Raw genomic sequence first — 21,144 nt, 5'->3', positions numbered from 1 at the left:
GATATATATTGAAATAGTAGTTTTGAAATATTTTTCTGATCTCGTTAAACATTTCCATTCTCTCTTAAAATAACAATTATGTACCGTCACCATAATAACACCATAACACCATAATAACCTTCCCGAAAACAAATAAATTGATCTTGTGTCATCGTTATTGATATACCTAAGTTATTTTGAGTATTATAATTTTTATTAAAATTAAGACTTTAAAGTTTATTATTAGGGCTTTTACATACGCAAAAATTTACATTCCAATGGTCGTCAACATTTAACACAAAGGATTTTAATTGATTTTCATTTAAAACTTGTATAGAACTATTTTTAAGAGCATACTATTCATATTATATAATAAATACGACGTTTTAAAATTATTTTTTAATATTTAATTTACAATTTATTCAAGATCACTTAAATAAAAATAATTATTTTAATATTGTTGTGTATATATTTATATATTTATATATTTATTTTTATAGAACTTAAATCAAAATGTAGATTTGGTTTATTATTTAGGTTTATGGTTATTTTATAGCTATGTGTTAAGAAATGGGTAGACAACCTGGCTATTTTTATAGATAGGTATACATGAAACTCATTTCTATTGGTATTTATATTAAGTGGGCCCTAATTATATCCAATTTCCCGGTAGGGAAAATGGACCCAGTACGCACCTGTATGTATATGATCCCCATTACAGTATTACAACTCACTAATTACAGGCTGGAAGCTACAAACTCAAAACATTCGAGTTATTGCGGTTGCATACCGATAAAAAATGTTCTGTACTCTTGAAAAACGGTATAATATTGCATTGATTAAATATAACGTCTAATATAATGCACAGTGTCGTAGCAGGCTTTTACGAGACTTTAGGCAAAATCAGTTCAATTTCCTTATACCTAAATATCTTCTTGATTTAAGTTGCCTATCGCCTAATGATGGCACTAATAATGCATTAAAATACAGGAAAATTGCATAGCCGCTCACAGAAATTTTCCAAGGAGGCGGTGAACTTCAATATTTTTATCTCAGTTATAATGTATGAAAATAAATACGAGTAGGTATAATATAAACTATAAATTGTACCACCTACATGCAGAGTTAGGCATTAGTCGAATAAAAATTATTCGATTGATTATTTGACCAAAAATGTATTCTATATTAATTTATTTTTCATTTGATTATCCTAGATTATTTTTATTCATCATTTTAATTTTTAAAATTATTCGTCATTCATTATTCTTCATAGTCGTTTTTATATCAAACGGATTTGTAGATAATTTAAAATTCTAACTTTATTAAAAATTGAAACTAGTATGTATTTTTTATTGTTATATTATCTGCTTTCGAAAATGTCGAAACCAAAAATTATAAATAAAATTTTTATCCATGAGGGACTAATCAACTGGTAAAGCACTCGATATCAACATGTTATTTACTTGCTCGTAGGGTTGTACTGCTATATTTTTGTATTTAATTTAAAATAAAGTCTAAAAGCTCGGGCACACAGAACGCGGTCTGTCGATATTTTCCCGCAGCGGAAAGGCGGTAAAGATGTAATCGTAATATCACAATATCCCGGTCACACAGAGGGCGTTCTGTAGTGGCGGTACAATTTAGATCGCTACGATAGGCGATACCGTTGTACAAAATTACAAAATCCGCGTGGGCAGCTGTCGATCTGTTGTTATTTATTGGTTTTTATTTTCTGTTATAAAGTAATTATATTATATTTTTAAAATGGCTGGAGAAACTGAAATGCTCATCGAGCAAATAAGAAAGTATGTGTACTTATTCGACACATCTCATGAGAAACATAAAAATTTAGTAAAAAATGCCGAAGCTTGGAATAAAATATCCGAAGAACTGGGTGTAACCGGTAAGTATGTACTTTATAGTAGAAACTAGAAATAATAACATATTGTAAAATATAATAATAATAGAATAAACTTATATATTTATAATCTTTATGAATCAAGTTTTTCCTTTTATTTTTAAGGGCGAGTAATAAAAGAAGTTGTTCCTCGTCAGAACTTGACATTATTGTAAAATGGCGATTATTAAAAAATGAAATCAAGTGGACAGATATAAGCAACTGTGTATTAGATTACTAGACTACTAGATTATGACTGTTGTAGCAGACCACTCACAAATTATCGCTGACTGCGTGCCGTCATCATATCGCTGACCGCCGCGACAGACCGCGTTCTGTGTGTTCGAGCCTTTAAGGTACGTTGTACGTTCCCTGCAGCGTCCAAACGCAGATTAAGAGACGTCTAAATGCAGCGTCTAGACGCAACATACACTCGTTTTCTCTGTATGCATCTTGACGCAGTAATTTTTATTTTTTCGATCAAATTGCGTTTACTGAAATTCTATTATAATGCTTGCAACCTTCATCTAGTACACACGTAAGTTTTTCAACAACCTATTCCTCAAGGCAACATGGCCCCTTTGGAACATGAAAAAGATTTTTTGAGTTCAGAAGGACTTGTAGTAAGAGACACTTTTAAGGATTACTTTGCTAACGAAAGAGCAGTACCGTGGCAAACATAAAAAATACCAACTAAAATAATATCATATTATATATCATGTACTAATGATTAATGTACCATGTTTTCAGTTTTCTGATTAATATTATTTATACAATTTAATGCATTCCTACGTTTTATTAAAATTAATATAGTGTTTTTATATTTATAATCTATATCTGTAAGTGTTATTTGTATTAAAATTATATTTAGCTGTGTCTTGGTGGGGGGAAATAACCAATAATAAATAATACAAGTATAAAAATTAAATTAAACTTAGTATAAATAATTAATAGTGGCCGTAAGTTTTTGGTTTTTCTGTTATTCATGACCAATGTGATAATTTTTAAATATCTTAAATTGATATTAACCAACATAAATTACATTTTAATTAAATCAGTGGAAATAATCAGTTATATATTTGGAACAAATATTCTGAATAATTTATATATAATTTTTTGATTTAGTCTAAAAAAGTGCTTTTATGTTATGCAGATGCAGGAAGTCTGAACGCAGCACTAGTCCGAATTAGGAGTGCGGCCGAACGCACTGCGTCGTTTACCGACGCGCTGCGTTAAACGCAGCAGGGAAAACGTACCTAACATAACTTAAATTAACAACTTGATGTAGCCATATTATAAATGCTGAAATTTTATTTAATATAGAATTAACTATTATTATTTTTGTCATGATTATGATTAATATTATATAAATTATTGTTATTATAATTATTTGCTTTGTTATGAATATTATATGATTATTATAATTGTGTTATGCGAAAATTGAATATTATTCACTATTTATTTAATTAATTTATTCACAAATTGAATTATTCGCTGTAATTTTTATTTTTTATTCACAAGCTGAATAATTATTTCCATTATTTATTTTAGTTAAAATATAACTAAAAAAAGAAAGATACACTATAAATCATACCTTAAGTTTAATTTGTCCGACGATTTCTTTGGAAAAGCCAATTTGTTGTATTTCAAATCTGTCGACTGACATTCGATTAGGAGTTCATTGTGATGGTCGTCAAACGGTAGTTATTCCTTACCAAATATATTTTTACGAAACTTTACGTACTGTTTACACATTTTTTTACGCCCTCAATACAATGGAACAAAACTTATCAAGATTTGCAATACGGCCACATACAGGGGTGGACTGGGTGTCGAGGGGACCGGGGAGGGTGGGTCAACTGGACTTATTATTATTACATTTTAATTAATAAATATTATTGGTTAATTGTGCTCAATTCATCCAAATTCGGATATTCTAATAGTAAATGATTTGTGTTTTACCATTATAATTTAAAATTACATTTTGTATACGATTAATTAATATGACACTAGCGATCACTCCTTTGCCTCCCTGACTAGCCACCACTGGCAACATACTCACGGGCGCAACTAGAGCCCAAATATTGGCGATGCTGAAATTGCTGAAAATAAAATGAAAACGAATTTAACTGTAATTACTATAGATAATACAGATCTGAAAAAAAAAACAGGAGTGCTAAATTTGAACTCAAGGGTGCTAAAAATCTTATTGCACCTATTCACATACTATAAGAATTGTTCATATTTTACTATATTTTGATATTAAGACATTTTAGCTTTTGTAACAAGCCCATAAAAAGAAAATGTTTCCATAATATTTTATTTGAATATAAATTGGTATACTATAACTTTTTAGTCAAAAATAGGCAAAAAAATTGTTTAGCAGAGCGTGGTTTCGATCCACGGACCTCTGGGTTATGGGCCCAGCACGCTTCCACTGCGCCACTCTGCTACATGACAACATATTTAAACAGTTATGAATTCTACATTATCGGAATATTATTTTCTTATTAATATTTTGTACTAGATGTTTGTTTTGTTGTTCATAACTCTGCGAACGAAATGAAACAATATCTCAAATTTCGCTGTACATTATAATAATTTAAATCAATACAATTGTAGTTTTTAAAATAAGTATACACATTAGGGTGGTCCTTATAAATAAGGATTTATATAGGTGGAATATTTTACTTCAAAAAGTTAAAATACAGTACCCCTCTAATTTGTTAAGTCATATATGTACATATTATAGGTAAAATTTGGAAGGTCTCACTCAACCCCGTCTGATGCCGCATTAGGGTTGAAATATGGCAAAAGAGGGTAGTTTTCTTGTTTTTTTAAATTAATTCAGAATGTATAGGATTTAGCGTGAACATTCAAAGAGCTTAATTATATATTTTATTAATGTCTATAAAAAATCATTCAATGCAAATTCTCCTAAGTCCATTATTTTTGAAGAAAAATTAAAAAATATCAGAATATTCTATATATTTTTCGAAATTGGATTTTTTCGGTTTTTTAAATATATATAACGTACGGTTGGGTATATGATAAAATATTTTGTATAAAAATTATACAGAATTAAATAATCTAAAAAAAAAGTTTTGGGTACAAATGTCATAAAAACATCTTTTATATAGGTTTTGACTATAGTTACTTGAATTTCATGTGATTTTTTCCCAAAAAATTTGTCAACGACTGTGAAATAAATTATTATTAGAATTTAATTTAATATTATCTTGGGAACCTATCTTATCTTATATTTTTCGATGGAACACATATTTATTGAAACATTTGTGATATCATCTTTATATTTTAATGCGTAACGCACTATTAAAATCCAACTAATCGTATTCGATTCACTATCGTATATTCTATGTCGTTCGTCGTTTAATATAAAGTTTAAGTTATCATCAAAAGTAATTAATTGTAATTTAATATGTCACGAAATCTAGTTTTTCTTGTGAGAATAATGGACTACCAAATAACTGGTAGTAAATTGCCATCTCAACGAAATTGTTTGAGTGTTGTCTTTTATAATTTACGAATTGTAAAATTAAATTTTCATGAAAGTGCAGCACTTGTTGTAGACAAATGCTTAATATATTGGAAAAAGCTCGTATACCTGTATACTTGTATATTTAATAACATAATAATAAAAGCTCAAAAAACAAAATACCCGTACTTGTCTGGTTAAGTGAGAATAAAAATACTTAAAAAAAAAAAAAAAATTAAAAAAAATGATTGTAAATGAAAATATAGAAATAATTTAAACAAAATACAAATTGTGTATTTTAATGGTTAATGTTGTTAAACAAGTAAATAATATATCTATTTATTTATAAAAAATTGTTACTTTCAACATCAACTAAAAAAAAGTATATTTTACTATGTTATTTTTTCAGTGTTTAAGTGAAATTATGAAAAAATTGTATTTTATTAAATTATGATATGACTATTTATGAGTATATGACATAGATAGGGTTTAAAAAATCTGTATACATGATATTATTTTATAGGATTTTAAATTAGGTGATAAAAGCTATACAAATGAAAAAAATATATAAAATAATAACTAACCAAATTATAAATTTAAAACTATGAAAAGTACCCAATTAAATCTAGCATTTTTTTAAATACATGGATAACTCAAGTATCCAAAATTAATTTATATAGAAAATATAAATTTAAATCATTTTTTTATTAAAAATTTAAAAAAAAATAAATAACAGTACTAGTACAGTAGGTATTTACACATAAAAAAATTAATTTGTTTTATTGAAAATTAAATATAATTTAGTATTAACAAAAGTAAAATGTAAATAATTAGTTTATTTGTTCTGTATGACAGTTTATACTTCTATCGTAGGTATATGTTTTAAATTTATATTTCTTTTTTTTTTTATTAGGAAGATAAATATAGTTATGTATATATACATAGTATATATAGCTACACATTTACTTGGTTAATAATAATTAGAAATAATTGAACTAAAAGAAGAAAAATGAATCAATATCAAAAAATATACTAAACAAAAAATACAAATACTGAAAAGAACATAACATATTTTGAAAATGAAACCTTACCCTTAACCTGCAACATTTTAATAAGAAATCTGTGTCAAAATGATAATATAAACTTTGAACATAGTTCAATATAATGTTGTTAAAAAAAATTATAATATATCTAATCAATAACATTTTATTTACTTGTCGCAATTTCAGGTATATGTTAATGCAATTCGGTAGTCCGTCGATTTATACACCCTCAAACTCTACCCGGCTGAAGTTTTCGTTTTTTGAAAAGTCTAAACATTGTTTTCGATCAAAGGTCTTTGAAATGTGGAGTACTGCTTGAGGAGCAACTATCGTCGCTATCCTAAGAATGTTTGTCATCCCACCCGCTTCTCAATTACATAAATTTTCCGTGTCGAGTAGCCAAGTCCGTCCCATGGAGGCGATGTTACCACTGTATCAGCCCGAACCCAGCTTAAAATTCTAAAACAATTGCCTACTTGGAAATCGATTTTATCTCCGACCCCGTAGACTTAGGCATTTTGCTATGCTAATTTAATTTTAGCTTGATCGATATCAATAACGATAACTATAAAAAAAAAATGCTAAGTTATAACTCAAATGTCATATTATACACAAAAAAAATGTCATATTAAGTATTTAAAAGCGTTTAAAAAACCGTAGTTTTTTTTTTTTTAATTTGGCTTTATTTGAATAATTAAAATCTATACAATAGTACAATAAGTAATATTAATAATTTACAGACATTTAATAAAAATCTATTTACAATAGCATTAACAATACCAATTAGTTCGGCTACTTGCGAAAGAAGTTTTAGTGCAATGAAAAAATATCGAAAAATATAAAAAGCGATAATATTTTTAATATCTGCTGATACAAATAGATATTTGTCTTTAAAATAAAATATTAATTATTTTTAAATATACGTTATTTAGTGTTTTTTTAATAAAATTTAAACATATCTAAATTTTTAATAGTAATAAGTTTTACTTGTGCATGGGAAGGGGGTGTGGGGACGAAGCCCTACGGATTATTTTACATTGAATTATTATAGCCCTCCCCCTCAAAATTACAACCAAATATCCGCCTATGTAGCATATACATCTTAGGGTGGCTTCCTGAACCCTGACACATACTACAAACACAATCAACATTATTATAGCTACCCATATTAATTATTATATATTTATATTTGTTTGTATATTTGGCACTTTCAAATCTTTACGTTTTATTCAACAATCTATAGATCCAGATGAATAGGTAGTTATGAATTTAAAGTGTTTGCTCCAGAAACCAGATTGGGGCCCTCAAATGTACGTAGGCTCCACGCGATACCAGTGCAATTGCACCACTTGGTACCCTACGTGGGCGCCACTGCAATTATAAATGTTTTTATATTTTAAATGTATGTGAACAATATTTGTTCACATGTTCGAGTGTTTAAAGTATTCATCACTATTCACGATTTTTATTTTGATGTCGCCTGTAGTTTATAAGGAATAGAAAATATCATACACCAGAACTAGATTAAATCGGTGTAACGTGGCCAGTGTGTAACAACGCAACAATGTGTTAAAGTCTTAAATTGTATTCAATATAGAATAAAGAATACTGGAGACAATTTGATGGTTAAAATTTTAAATAAATCAACAAAAACGATTTAATAGTAAAACAACGATGGTCATGACAGGTAGAGTTTCTATACTGGATAACTGGATACGTCTGCATTTATCCGGATCCCTTATATATGTTACAGTAAATTACCGATCACTAGGTAAACCTTGGTTTTACTAGTTAATGCTAGGTTTTACTGTTTGTACTCAGTAAATGCTGAAATTCTAAATTTTATTAGGGCTTTTACTAAACACGTTGTGTACATCTTAGGATATACAAATTGACTTAGTAAAAGCTGCTCAATACACGACACATAACATTTAAGCTGCGTAAAATTTTGTAGAACAGTGTAATATGTGTTATGCCTTGTGCGCGTAATATTTATATTGAATTGTGTTTAATTAATGTAATTTTTAATTATATTTATTTTCATTGTTAATTTGACTTAAATATGGCTAATATAGAAAGGTTTTATGACGTTTTAAATCCAATAATTAAAAAAAAAGATTCTAGTAATACTTTTTATTTAACACGTGAAATGTACAATACGTATTTACAAGAAGTGAAGAACGTAAAAACAATCGCTAACAAAAAATCAATTCACTATCGGAGATTAAAACGTTTTGATGTTCTTTGTATTGGGAATAAAGACAAACTTATTTTTCCAGTGGAAAGTGGATATGAAGATATTCGATACTACGTATGTAATGACGAACTTTTTGATATTATACACGCAGCTCATATTGAAACAGGACATGGTGGTAGGGATCGGATAAATCATATGCTAAAAAAAAAATTAAAAAATATTAATGTGGAAGCTATAAATGTGTACTTGAAAATGTGTGAAACATGCCAGAAAAAGAATAGTATACCAAAAAAAGAACTCGTTGTTAAACCGATATTGCACAATGAAATGAATTCTCCTCAATATCAAATTGATTTAATTGATATCCAATCAAACCCAGATATTGGTTTTAAATACATTATGGTGTATCAAGATCACCTGACAAAATTTGTGATTATACGACCTTTACAGTGTAAACGTGCAGAAGAAATTGCATATCAACTTCTAGACATATTCACTCTCTTTGGAGCTCCTAGTATACTACACTCTGATAACGGGCGAGAATTTGTAAATAAAATTGTTACCAGTATATGTGAAATGTGACCTCAAGTTAAAATAGTTCATGGCAAAGCTTGTCACAGCCAATCTCAAGAATCGGTTGAACGAGCTAATCAAGACATCGAAAGTATAATAGCAACTTGGATGGAAACTAATGACAATGCAAAATGGTCTGAATTTTTACGATTTGTTCAAGCAATGAAAAATTCAGCATTTCATTCAGGTTAGTTATAATTATTATTAAATTTTTTTCTGTTGTATATTTAAAAGATATTTTTATCAATTTAATCATATCATACATTTTTAGGTAAAGTAGTACTTAGTAATTATTATAAAAACAAAAATAAACTTAAAAATATACAACCGAACAAACACAGATTTTCGTGGTACACCCATGTATAATATAACATTGAATAATTATTATTTGTATTAAAATAATCCTACAATTGTAATATAAATTTTAAAATAAAGTATAATATAATATGATAGCTATAAATTATAACTATTTTTGGAATTAGGTATAAAACGATCACCCTATGAGGCAATGTTTGGGTGTACAATGAAAATGGGACTTGCTACTTCGAGCATACCGAAAAATGTGATAACAGAATTCATTAATGAAGATGACCTTATATCTGTCCTTGAAGACTCTAAAATTACAATTTATAATGAGAATGAGGAGACGAATACTACTGAAAAAATCAATGAGGACATAGACATTGATCATAACCAAGGGAAAAAAATCGATATTGAGATCTACAAAAATAAAGGGGTAGATATAAAAACAAAAATAGACAACGATGAAAAACAATTTTATCGAAGAAAGATAAAAATGAAAAAGTAAATGAAAAAATATTACTCGAACGTTCTACTAAAATTAAACGACAACAAGAAGAGTCACTACAATTTCTGGAAAAACAAGCAAAAAAAATGAAAACAATAACTAATAAAAATTTTCCTGCTGCATTAATTGGTCAAACAGTGCGAGTGAAAATTCCAGATTTCGACCGATGTGAAATCGATTCTCGCACATTATTGGCTGTAATTGTTGAAATTATTGACGAAGAATTTTATCAATTAGGATCTAAAGCTGGGACATTGAATCAATTATTCACTAGAAATCAATTTACTTTATGCGAAGAAAAATTTATTTCAATATCCGATGTTCCAAATACAACAAGCATACGCCAAGCTGTTGCTCAACTTTCACTATCAGGTGGGCAAGGATTTTTGAGGTGTGATTGCCAGAAAAAATGTACAACTAAAAAATGCAATTGCCGCCAATCAAATGTATTATGTAATAGAAGGTGTCATAATAGTACAACATGTGCAAATAAATAAAAATTTTAAATAATTATTTCTAACTACCCATCAATTTTACTGAATTTTACTTAATTTTTATGAGGAATAAATAATGATTCTGTTTTTAAATTATTTTTATTTTGTATAAAGAATTTAAATATCTGTCGGTAGTTTGTTTTAATAATATATAATTATAATTTTTACGCAGCTTAAATGTTATGTGTCGTGTATTGATCAGCTTTTACTAAGTCAATTTGTATATTCTAGGATGTGTTTAGTAAAAGCCCTAATAAAATTTAGAATTTCAGGATTTACTGAGTACAAACAGTAAAACCTAGCATTATCCAGTAAAACCTAGGTTTACCTAGTGATCGGGCATTTACGGTCACATATATACAACTAAATCGCTTCTTTGTTGGTTTTTCCGTCAACTAGTTGTTTTTACAACTTGTGCGTGTTCCGCTTACATTATGTATCTTGTTGTTGATTTATAATTTATTAATTTCATTTTTTTATAATATTTAACTAACATTTTTTTTTTTTCATTAAATGATAATTCCATATATATTGATAATGGCATATTATACCGGTATCAAATTGTATTTGTTATGTTTACAATCAACACGATTTAAAAAATACATATAAAATTACATTAAAACTTCTGTGCATAATGATTTTATTTGTAGAACATTAATTAGAAAAGTACAACTTGTGAATGTGCCAAATTCCTGTTTTTTTTTTTAAAGTATTTCAAACTACAATGATTTTATCTCTAAAATAAATATAAAATTATTTAAATTTTATATGCTCATGTTTAAAAACTAAAACTTAAATTCGTAAAGTTTATTTTTAAATTTTATTATGTTTTTTAGTGTTGCCTAATATATTTTGATATTTTTAAATATCTGGTTTGTATGAATTTAATTTAATATCTTAATACCAACAATCATAACTATGAGTACACATTCCTAATGAATGGTGTTTAAATAAAGAAAATATTTACTGGCTAATCAAAACTGCTGTGTGTTAAATAGATATTGGGTTTATATAAACATCTAAATTAAATCTTAATTGTGCATTCATTAAAATATTATAACAATATTACGTGATTATTATTTATTATTATTATTGCAATTTAAATATTATTTTTATCTATACTAACAAGATAAATTTTCATGGTACTCGGAATCACACCATAATTCATAAATTTCACAAGTACCTATATAATATAAATTTGTAGATGGTATATTTTATATTAACATCTTTAGAAGTTTTGCTCAAATACTCAAAAGTTTTAGATCAAAAAAACTGCTCAATCTACAATTTCAGTTACAATATCGGTTTTGTTATCGATTTATGAACTGATGTTTCAATTCTAATTTTTAGAGCAAATTTGTTATTTCCAGCCGTTAACTGATAAATGCAAATTTATTAGACAGTTTTTGATACATAAAAAGTTAAAGCCTCGATTAAAATGTTTAAAAAGGATAATGGAAATATAAATCTTTTGAAATAACAATTAAACTGAAACTTAGTGCACCTACAATCATTCTTTAAATGTCTACGATTTATATAAAAAAAAAAAAAAAAACATTTTCCATCATAATAATATTCAAATATTAACAGCACAATAATTAATAATTGTCATTGATAAAGTCTAAAATATATGGAATTCAATCTCCGAAAAATTCTTATTATTATGAAATCCATGAATTTCTGATTCAATGAGATCTTATAAATTATATTTATTATTATTAAATTATGCATACAAATTCCTGAATATAGTTACAGGTATAAATGTATGTAATAATATTTAGTTGTACAATTAGTACTTAAAACTAATGATGATACACATACTTTCAATTTTCAATGACCTACTGTTGTATTCAATTAATACTTTACCTGTTACAGAGTATAAATTATTAATGATGTGAATCAATACATCTTAGTGCTGGGCGTGAAAATATACAATTTGAAATTTGATTTTCTAGCAAGGGAAGAAGAATCTTAATTTTTTTAAAAACAAACACTAATTTGTTTTAATAGTGTTGTCAAAGTGTGAACTCAATATCAAAAACAGTCTCAAAATATAAAAAATTATGTTTAAATTTTTAAGATTTTAATTCAATATTGATAATTTCAAACAAAATCATAACTTTGTAAATTACAATAATAAAATGAAGAATTACTAAAACACTAAATTATGTATAAAACAAAAACCATATCGTATAATAATAGTTATAAATCAACAATATTTGTGCCCAACATGAACACATTATGTACAAATTGGAATGGAATCTAATGCAAATTTAATTTTACTTTTTGTTTTTTTTTCTTTTATGCATTCAAAACTGTCTTTGAGTTTGATTAGTCCATCAAGTCTTACTTATTGAACAGTGAACATTTAGTTTTCTTTCTTCATACGATTGCTAGTCATACGGTAGATGATGGAGTCACGACCCGGGTCCATTTGAGCAATACTCACTAAACACAAAATACTAGTATGAGTATCTAATATAAATTTTAATAGAACAGAAAAACTATTTAAAAATAAAATGTAATGTATATTTTTATATTATATAAATATTTTATATTTAAGGAAATAATAATATAGAAAATAACTTAGAAAAGCTCGTTCTATAGAATCCCACTCGGAAAACAATCTCAAAAGTACCAGATTCCCAGTTTCTAAATGTATTTTAAACAATAACTTTTAATTAAAAAAAAAAAAACTAGGAAATAATATATTCACAATTCTTAAGTTTACCCAAATAAAACAGAATAAAAAATAAAAATAGCATATCATACCACTAAATGTCAAATGCTAATTAGAATTAATTTTTTTTTTTAATTATTACATCTAAATCTTTAATTTATATACAATGAAAATATATGTATTTAATAAATTTTAATATTTAATTCAGTTTTTATTTGAAATTCTTGATTACATAAATATTTTACAATATTTTAATACTTCACTACAATATAATATGAACAAAATTATTAACTTGTTGCATTATAGACAAAAAATAAGACTAAGCTATAACTTTTATACCAATTTCTATGGTTTTAACACATTTTGAGTATAAAATAAGTAGTTGAGTACAGAATAACAGTACAACTTTTGTTATCATTTTAACTTTTAATATTGCTGAAAGTAAAACTAATAAAATTTTACTACTTTCTGAACAAAAATTATCATAAAATACTTACATGATATGGCTAAAAGTGAAAAGACGAATATTACAGTAAACCACAATAGAAGATTGAATATAACTGGATAATCACTTGATAATGGTTCAGCAACATTAAGGTTCTAAAATAATTTATGTGAATAACAAACACAGTTTTATTTTAAACTATTTTTTACCTGTTCTACACTGTTAACTTGACGTTTATTTCTATGCGATTGTTTTGCATCATTTGTTATAGCAATGATGAACACCTAAATAATAATTTATTGAAAAATTAGAAATAGTAATAATTACCTATTATAGTGGTTATTAGTAGTAATGTAAAAACACCTTATATTTTAAATATGTTTTATTGAACAGCAATTTTCATAAACATATGTCTTTAATTAAAAGTGTAATATATTTAAACAAAACTATAAAAATAATTTTAATGTTTCAATCACAAATTTATTTGTCATTTAATAGAAATAATAATAGTAATAAATCTAGTTTGTGCTACACCAGTTAAAAACTACTAGTTTATTATTTAAATACCTCGTTTTTATATTGTTCCTTGTAAGATTGGATCAACATTGAAATAGCTTGATTCAAAGCTTTTTCACCATTTATTATTTCTTTTGAATTTGGTTCATTGGCAGCATTCAATGATTTTATGCCTTGCAATTGAAACCAATGATAATCAGGAACATTGTTTTTTAATTTTGATTCTTTGATCTAAAATGGTTTGTATATAAGTAATAATTTAAGTCTTGAATTGATTTACTTCTATAAATTCTACTTACGCCATTGGCCAGTTGATTTAATTGGTAAATTTCATTAAAAAATATTTTATTCTTTTCACTGTACAATTCCATATTTTCAGGTAAAATACTGGAACTTAATTCTGGATGAAATACTTGATCCTTAAGCTATAAATATATGTTATACACAGGAAAGAAATAAGTAATATGTAATTTAAATATTTTATCTTACAAATTCTTCATTGCTTAGAGATCCATGAATAAAGCTAGATTCTTTATCATTAAATCTGAGCAATATTCTTTGTTTTACAATGGCATATACATCTTCTAATGATTCATCCAAAATTAAATTATGATGATTAATTTTGTTCAATCCAAAACTTGGATTCTTCAATCCAGGAATTTCAAGAACAACTACAGCTTCAGGCAATGAAAATGGAGTATTAATCAGTAATTTTTTCCATGCCTCCACCTAATAATACATTTTAAAACTAATTATCATATAATATATTTAAATTAGTAGCATAAAAATACAGAGTTTTAGTATATAACAAAACAATTTATGAGATAAAAATATTTCAAAACTAATATAATGCATAGAAATATAGGAAATAAATATATGAGTAAGTTTTGAATAAGTAACTTCCATAAATAAAATAAATTTTATTGGATCTATTTATATAATTACATTAAGTTTTATTTTATATACTACAATCATTGGCATACTAGGGCAATAAAAGAAGATACTGATAATTTTGATTTTATCCAATTACAATAAGCTATTAATATTTAACTCATAAAAATGCAATTCATTGATAATATCATTAACATGATGATTCATCAATATTATTAAATTAATACAATGTTTAAATAATGTAATTACATTTTAATAATAATTTATTTATGTTGAAGGTGAATTATGTTAACATAATGGTTCTTGAAAGTTGAAATTTAAGGGAAACATAAAAAATAAACAAACTGTATGACATTTTTAATTTATCAAAGTATCAATATTGATTGAAGTAATAATTACTATGACTTATTTATGTTTGAACTATTGAGAATATAGGCATATGATACAGGTTAAACATTCAAGTAAGTACTTTTGAGTGAAAACAAGTTGTCACGGTTAAAACTTCACAGGCTATGCTTATATAAATCATATTATTATTGACTCGACATGATTATTTAGGTACGTTTTAGCAGTCTTAGGTAAAATAAACATTATATTCAACTTACTCCTTGTGGTACAGTAAAACCTAACACCAACGAGGTGATATCAGCCAACTCGGTGGCACGTAAAGGTACGGTCTGACTGATTTCGACTGATTCCGGAGAGTTGAGGACAAACATATTATGGCCCTGGACTCCGGCTGAAAACATGTACACATACTATGGTAAGACATTAACGAGAAATAGGGCAAGGCAAGAAATGTGGGTCGGGAGTGCTCCGTCTAAGTACTCGTCGTCCAATTAGGGCGTGTCCGTACAAGAGAATCGTCACTTACCCAAAGTGATGGCGGCCAATGTCAGCAGCGGGACCAGACGGTTCATCGAGGACGTCATAGCGATACGGACGGCGCGACAAAACGCGTACCGGACTGGGGCGATGGAACGATATTCGCACGCAAAAATATCGATTTAACGACGATCGGAGTTGCTGGGGATGGAATAGCTCAAACGATCGGATTATCAACCACACCGTGTTCACAGTAGTGCCATTGGCTCGACCGAGCGCTGTGAGATCGAGATAACAGAGACGCTGATAACGCGTGACAACCATCTGTAATCCGCAGTGTGACCGTTATGAGGAACGGTTAAAAGACCGACCAGACAGAAGCATTATTACTTTTATCACGTTGGGTGTTGAGGGGGCTGGTTTACAGGGGCTTGGGTCCATAGACATATAATAGACATATAATATTATATGTTTATGCTTGGGTCAGTTCTCCTCATTGATAAAAGATAAAAATGATAAGAAAGCATCTTATAATGATACACCAACTGTTCGGAATCAAAATTTTTACTGCCAGGAATTTAACGCCAATTTATAAAAATATGCTGATCAATAATAGTCATACATTTAAACTTGATTATATCAGAAAATATCTAATTTTACAGTCCAATTTTGCTGGTAAACTGCAATTTTTTTTTTACATTTTTTTTAATACTAAATCTTATTTCATCGTAGGTGAAGAAGACTAAACAAAATGAAATCGATCAAACAGAGTAACATTATAGTTTAAAGTTTATTGTTATTGATGTCAAAAATGAACTAGTAAAAAAAAATTGTTTACATTTAAAATTTAATAAATCAAATAAAAAAAAATAACATAAAAAAAATAAATTCTATAATAAGAACATTTAGTTGCATATTTTTGTGTATATTTTGGTTATTTTAAGTGCATATGTGCATGCATATTATGGAAATATTATTAAATATTATTGGAAATATTATTTCCTATAATTTGTTTACAATAAGTTCCGAACTCTAATTATTATATAAACAAACAATACAATTAATACTTCCATTAAATGTAACGACGCAACGTCAACACCATTTGTTTGATTTTGTTGTTATTTTGACTGTAAATTTACGTATTATAATGATTTCAAAGTGACTTTGATTTTTGTTTTTCTGATTTTTTGTGGTCTCGGAGAAAATTAATATGGGAAAATCGTGAGTTATCATTGTAATATTTTGGTTTTAAAAAGAAATTATTTTCTTTGTTCCACTTTTACACAGCAATACTACTTGTGTGTATAGTTTTCCTGGAAGTCCAGGGACCGTTAAGTGTTCCGCTTTAGTGATGTACGTAGTATTGATAATTGCTCGCGTTTTTTCTCGCGGACATAAGTGCAGTGCCAGTATTTGGTTATTCAAACATCTATAGCACTTCTGCCACCGGATATGCTTTGAATTTTAAGCCGACTACGGTTAATCAGCCACCTTTTAGAAATCTAAAGGAGGATATCAACGTGAAAGAGTTAATAGAAACATTGCAGGAAACGTTTCGTCAGTCTAAAACACCGGTACCTGTTGCAGTGAGTGACCAGAACAATTATTAATTTAATACAACATTATTAGTTGATATCGATTTTTTTTTTAAAGTCAACGAAAATTATTATTTTTTTTTACAATAAAAATAAGGTATTGTTTCATTTGAAATAAATGTCAATATTAAATATTAACTATAGCCAAATCATTTATATCAGCGGTGCATCTGACTTAAATATTTAGGGAGGGGCGAATTAAAAAGTCCATTCAAGAAAGGGATTATTTCTTTAACCCCTTCCCTAAAAAATCATTAATGTGCTGTGGAAGTTAAAACATATTTATTACAATTAATATAGGTAGTAATTTTTATTTAAATTTACTTAATATCATTTTAAAAATTTCTAAAAAAATATTTAGATCTTAGACACAAAATATTTATTTAAAATAACAATCAACAGTTAATCTTGCTAAATCATAAGTTCTAAGTTGCTTGTAATTTTTGTAATTTTATTCTTGTAAATATATAGTAAATACCTACACAAACATATTAATTGATAGTCCCCATAACCCACCCTTAAATATGCCACTGAGATAATTGAATAAATGCGTTCTGACAAGTATTTTATGAATATAAATGATAATTATAGCTTACAATTTTTCCATGCAATTATTCAATGGCTTCTGTAAAAATGACTTATGATGTGGCAGTAAATATTTCCTATAAAGTAGCTAATTTGATTTAAAAATGTTTAGTAATTAAATTTGAATCTGTTCGACGGAAATCAAGGATGAAATGTATTAAGAGGTAGAAATACAGTGGATTTCGTTTAATGTCAATGGGACTAGTTTAATTTGCCAACATTAAGGATTGTCTATAAAAACGAATTTAAATAAACACACACATTTCCTATTTCAAAAGTGTGTATTGTGTAACATGCATACCGTAAAATTTAAATATTCTATTAAGTAAAATACATAAAATGTTACTTACTAAATAATAATAATAATAACAATTATTGTTCACCATGCACTCATTTAAATTTAACATCGTGTCTATTATTTCAACTATTTCACTAACCATCTGTGGTAACACACTAGCTCATTATCCATTTTCTGTGTTAAATTTTCGGCCCAGAAATTTATATTTTTAATAAAAACCATTTACTCAAGTTCTTCGTCAACTCGGTGATTTTTCTTAATCCTTTTACGATTTTGACCACAAGTATTGTTTGAATTGAAAGTTTCACGTAATTCTGGTATGTTTTCTTTGAGAAATTTTACAATTGTTGAATTTGGAACACATTGTTCAACGATTTAATTCAATAAAGAACCTGAGAAGAGCGTTTAAATTTATCTCAAATTGTGATTATCCCTTTCACGAAAAAATATTTTATAAGATTATGTAATTTATATAAAGTTTTAATAACTGTGGCCCTACCAAATCCAGTATCTACATTAAGCAATATTTTAAGCCATATATCAGAATCGGAATCAGATCATTAATGCTCATATTATTTATTTACATTAGCTAAACAATTATAGATATTTAATATATTTAACTATAGAAACGACCGAAAGTCAGATTTTTTACTATTTTTACTTGGAATTTTTTTTTAATTAATTTTGAAAATTGTACATAAACTGTAAAATTTGATTATTTAGAAGACTACGAACTTACCGATCGTGAACAGTAGATTATATGATACAAAATTTGAGAGCAACGAAGATTCATCACAATATCTCGTCACAGAATTGGCGATATTGGACACAGCGTATAGCAAAGTGTCGGATCATTTGGAATTAGTTCACAACGCCCTCAAAAAGAATTTCGATGTTATGATGAAGCTCAATATCCTAAAAGGAATGTTAATGGAAGAAAGTATACGTTCTAAAGGATCGAGACCGTGGATTGAATACATTTCAAATTACAAAAATGTCAACCAAAGATAGAACTAAAACAAAAAGTACGCGTTCATAATGGCTTAAAATCAATATAAAGGTTGATTTCAAAACCTTATAATTATAACAGTAATTATGTGCTTTGCATGATGTGTTGTTTATCATTTATTTGTTTGTACACATATAATTAAATTTGTTATTAAAACGTTTATGCGATTATTCATCAATAAGCATCAATATTTAAAAAAGTTTGATCCTCGTTAATTATATAAAAAAAATTGAATTTGATCATCTACATATCCCACCTATCTATCTTATTTATTTATAGCAATGGGTATATTTTCATGGAACATCGTTTTTATCGTTACTTGGATTTTACATTGAAAAATGTATGCTCATATTGTTCTTATATATTTGAAATCAATATATTGAGTCACTGTGAAATATTTATTTTATGAAAAATGATACGGAAAATCGATCAGTAGGGGACCAATACTTAACTCCTAATAGTTAAAATAAGAAATAAAAAGTTATTGATCCAACTATTGCCTCAATAACCGACAAATCACTTGATTCAATGATAATTATAATATTTTTTTTAAATAACCAATGCACGAATAATAAAAAAAAAAAGTTACACTTACAATGTTTCTAACTTCTTATTGTTGTGTATCATTTGTACAAATAAATATAAATATATACATAATGGTGTTGATGATTATTATGTAAATATGTCAAAAAGGCAAAATATATTTTCGGAATTGCTTACAATTCAAAAAATTCATTTTTTATACATTAGTATTAGTTTGTGTATTAAATATTTATTATACATTTGTATTACATATTTAGTTTTTATATTAATTGTTTTCGATTTGTAATACTTATTTTGTTATCCAGTAATTTTAATTGTAATATTTCAATAAAATTAAAATATATAATTAATTTTATTTATTATATATTCACAGGTATTTTTTATTATACATTTTAATTTACACTAAAAAATAAGAATTTAGAATTATTTGTTGTCTTCTGCATTCATGTAAGTTGTTCTCATTATATTGAGCTCGTGGCGAATGACAATCATGCTAAAATTATCACTTTTGTAATTATTTACGGACATGTATCCAGAGGGGTCCATGGGGTCTGGACCCCCCCCCGACATTTTTGTTTACTGGCATAAAAAATCATTATCCTTATAATTTAAATTAAAATAAAATACGTGTTATTCAAAAAAAATGTTATTTTTTGTGGTACAAAAAAAAACCACTATAGGAAGATCAAATATTCTTATCTATGGGTCGAATTATATGTCGGAAACCCGACGGCGGATACCATAGAGCAGGGATGGCCAACCCAAATTATTTTGCGGGCCACTTTGGAACTACATTACGAATTTGCAGGTCACATATAAAATTATATTTGTACGAGTATTTTGCTCCCATACAAAAAAATTTGGAGTAAACATTTTAAACAGAATTAATTACCATTATAAAATAAGTTTTGGTGTATTTATTATTTTTTTATTATTAATTATATCGCATTTAATTGCGGCCTACAGGGTTATAGGTGGCTATTGCTGTGGGTAAAATAAGATTTGCCCTGGGCCTCGCAAAAGGTAACGCCGGCGTTGCCTACACCGACTCCACATGTTTCTCATTGAGTAGGTAAATTTCTGGCAGAATTGGGCATTGGTCGAATAAAATATTATTCGATTGATTATTTGAATAAAAAATTATTCTTCAATGAATTATTCTTAATTTTATTATTGATTTTTATTTGTATTCATTATTTTAATTTGTATTATTATTCGTTATTCATTATTTGGAGATTTTTATTTACTATATTTTATTCATTATTTAGTT

At 27.0% G+C, this 21,144-nt stretch overlaps 3 protein-coding genes and 1 non-coding gene across 5 annotated transcripts; 2 read left to right on the top strand and 2 right to left on the bottom strand.

Moving 5' to 3' along the window:
- Positions 1–4,256: 4,256 nt before the first annotated feature.
- Positions 4,257–4,328, bottom strand: Trnam-cau. Its single transcript has one exon. It is a non-coding gene; the product is annotated as a tRNA-Met (tRNA).
- A 3,026-nt stretch (positions 4,329–7,354) lies between these two features.
- Positions 7,355–10,551, top strand: LOC112685520 (KRAB-A domain-containing protein 2-like). Of its 2 annotated transcripts, none has more exons than XR_003148811.1 (2): positions 7,355–9,372; positions 9,668–10,551. XR_003148811.1 is itself a non-coding variant. In XM_025557433.1 (2 exons), the coding sequence occupies exons 1-2, from the start codon at positions 9,294–9,296 to the stop codon at positions 9,991–9,993; spliced, it is 405 nt and encodes a 134-aa protein (XP_025413218.1). In that variant the 5' UTR covers positions 8,541–9,293; the 3' UTR covers positions 9,994–10,551. The 2 variants fall into 2 exon arrangements, 1 of the variants encoding a protein (XP_025413218.1); XM_025557433.1 differs by having other exon boundaries at positions 8,541–9,372.
- A 2,101-nt stretch (positions 10,552–12,652) lies between these two features.
- LOC112685534 (renin receptor) lies at positions 12,653–16,139 on the bottom strand. Its single transcript, XM_025557452.1, has 8 exons — positions 15,894–16,139; positions 15,625–15,758; positions 14,618–14,857; positions 14,428–14,553; positions 14,180–14,359; positions 13,822–13,896; positions 13,665–13,767; positions 12,653–12,935 (listed from the first exon to the last, which is right to left on the bottom strand). The coding sequence occupies exons 1-8, from the start codon at positions 15,949–15,951 to the stop codon at positions 12,856–12,858; spliced, it is 996 nt and encodes a 331-aa protein (XP_025413237.1). The 5' UTR covers positions 15,952–16,139; the 3' UTR covers positions 12,653–12,855.
- Positions 16,140–17,220: 1,081 nt separating this feature from the next.
- On the top strand, positions 17,221–19,916 carry LOC112685522 (the record flags this gene model as incomplete). Its single annotated transcript, XM_025557436.1, has 2 exons — positions 17,221–17,430; positions 19,046–19,916. Coding segments are annotated over 2 exons (498 nt in total), but the record flags the coding sequence as incomplete, so codon positions are not given.
- Positions 19,917–21,144: the final 1,228 nt, after the last annotated feature.

This window comes from Sipha flava, unplaced genomic scaffold, assembly GCF_003268045.1.
Source record: "Sipha flava isolate LNK unplaced genomic scaffold, YSA_version1 281_pilon_pilon, whole genome shotgun sequence".
Lineage (NCBI taxonomy): Eukaryota > Metazoa > Arthropoda > Insecta > Hemiptera > Aphididae > Sipha > Sipha flava.
Note: the sequence above shows the minus strand (reverse complement) of the source record. Positions and strands in the feature narration are given on the sequence as shown.